This window comes from Rhinopithecus bieti, unplaced genomic scaffold, assembly GCF_001698545.2.
Source record: "Rhinopithecus bieti isolate Rb0 unplaced genomic scaffold, ASM169854v2 scaffold_52065, whole genome shotgun sequence".
NCBI classification, from domain to species: domain Eukaryota; kingdom Metazoa; phylum Chordata; class Mammalia; order Primates; family Cercopithecidae; genus Rhinopithecus; species Rhinopithecus bieti.
The window spans coordinates 5,652-7,244 of record NW_016820213.1 but is presented as its reverse complement, the minus strand read 5'-3'; the positions used below and the strand labels follow the sequence as shown (position 1 = coordinate 7,244).

Here is a 1,593-nt window from a genome sequence, read left to right as displayed (position 1 = left end):
TGATATTAAAGTAGCAGTAATTTTACCTCTGTGTCACACAAAATATAATATTGTGAAAATAGACACGCTATAGTTTGCATCTTAATTGAACAACATACCTGCTTCCAGCACTTTAGTGGGATCAAAAGTGGGCTGAGTCCTCTCCCTGACATCAGGACCATCTCCAGGCTCATCCTCTATCTTAAGCAGAGCCAGTTCCTGTTGAAAAGCTTCCACGTCAGGCCCTTAAAAGATAAAAAGGTCATCAGTTTACAAATTAAAACATGAACTATGCAAGAGAAAATGATAATGTGTATTCACTCATCATTATGAAATAAAAACCTGTAGGCTAATTATTTCAGGAGTCTGTTGCCAGGAAAACAGGAAAAGCAGAGATGTTCAAACATCGCCCTTTCCTTTCCCAAGGCTGGCCCTAGACAACTTACCTCTCCCTTTTGTACTCGTTTGTTCTTATTCTTATCACATTAAATCAGTGATTTGTTTGAGTCAGTCTGACTAGACTATGAGCTTTAGGCAAAAAATTGGCACTGACATTTCCAGCACTTAGCATATTACATGGTATGAGGAAGCATTAATAAATGCGTATTAAAAAGTTTCTTAAAAAATACATGAGATGTCCACAGATGGCAGACAAGGAAGCTGCAAGCTGCCATTCTTCCACAGAAACATAAAAACAAAACAAAACAAAACAAAACAAAAAACAGAAAATGGCCGAGCAAACCATACAGGAGCTCTGGAAAACACTTAAAGGTGTACAACAACCATGCAAATACCCTATCAATAAAACGCCTCTGTCAAAATGGTAGGAAAGTTTTGTGGCTTTTTATGTGTCCTTGTCCCACCACTCCCCACAGCAGCAGCAGGAAATGTTTAGGATCCCTTCCTAATGTTTTCTGTCCTCCTGTTACTGGTATGTCATAAAATATAATGCATAAATATACCTCCACCACCCATAAGCATTATTCTCCACTCTCCCTTCACCTTGAACAGCAGGTGCTCCTTCATTTTGGATCTCCCCACTAGGAGCAATACCCTGATTTTCAGTTGGTGCTTCTTCTACTTGATGTTTTCCTCAGCGGGCTGCTGGACCTAAGGGTGTGTGTGTGGGAACAAAAGTCAATAACATGAATACACAAATGCATATGTGCATCAAATCATAAATCTAAAGACATAAAATATATACATGCACAGAGAGAGAGAGAAATATCCAAATCCATACAGTGAACACCAGAATATAATATTCCTGAACCAAAGTTTCCTTCATGAGATGCCATCATCATTTTTTATCAGCATGGAACACCTGGACCACTGAATGTACACTAGTTCAAAAACACTTTTTAAAATAAACTATGTAAATAGAAAACATCAAATGTTAAAGAACGCACAATCACAGATCCAACTGGCTGGGAAGACTCTTCGTCATTTCCTCTTTCTGAGGATTGGGATCTTGTTCTTACAAGCTCACTCATATTTCCCACTGAAAATAGAATACTGTTATTTGGAAAAAGTGTGTAAGAACTTAGCTACATATATGAAAATTCCATGGCAAAATCGTGATTTGTACTTTTTTAATTTTGAAAATATTTTCAAAAT

At 37.4% G+C, this 1,593-nt stretch overlaps 1 protein-coding gene across 1 annotated transcript; it reads right to left on the bottom strand.

The window, feature by feature from the left end:
* Positions 1 to 98: 98 nt before the first annotated feature.
* LOC108520323 (putative G antigen family E member 3) lies at positions 99 to 1,469 on the bottom strand (the record flags this gene model as incomplete). Its single annotated transcript, XM_017859656.1, is given in 4 exon segments — positions 99 to 224; positions 982 to 1,071; positions 1,074 to 1,089; positions 1,386 to 1,469. Coding segments are annotated over 4 exon segments (316 nt in total), but the record flags the coding sequence as incomplete, so codon positions are not given.
* Positions 1,470 to 1,593: the final 124 nt, after the last annotated feature.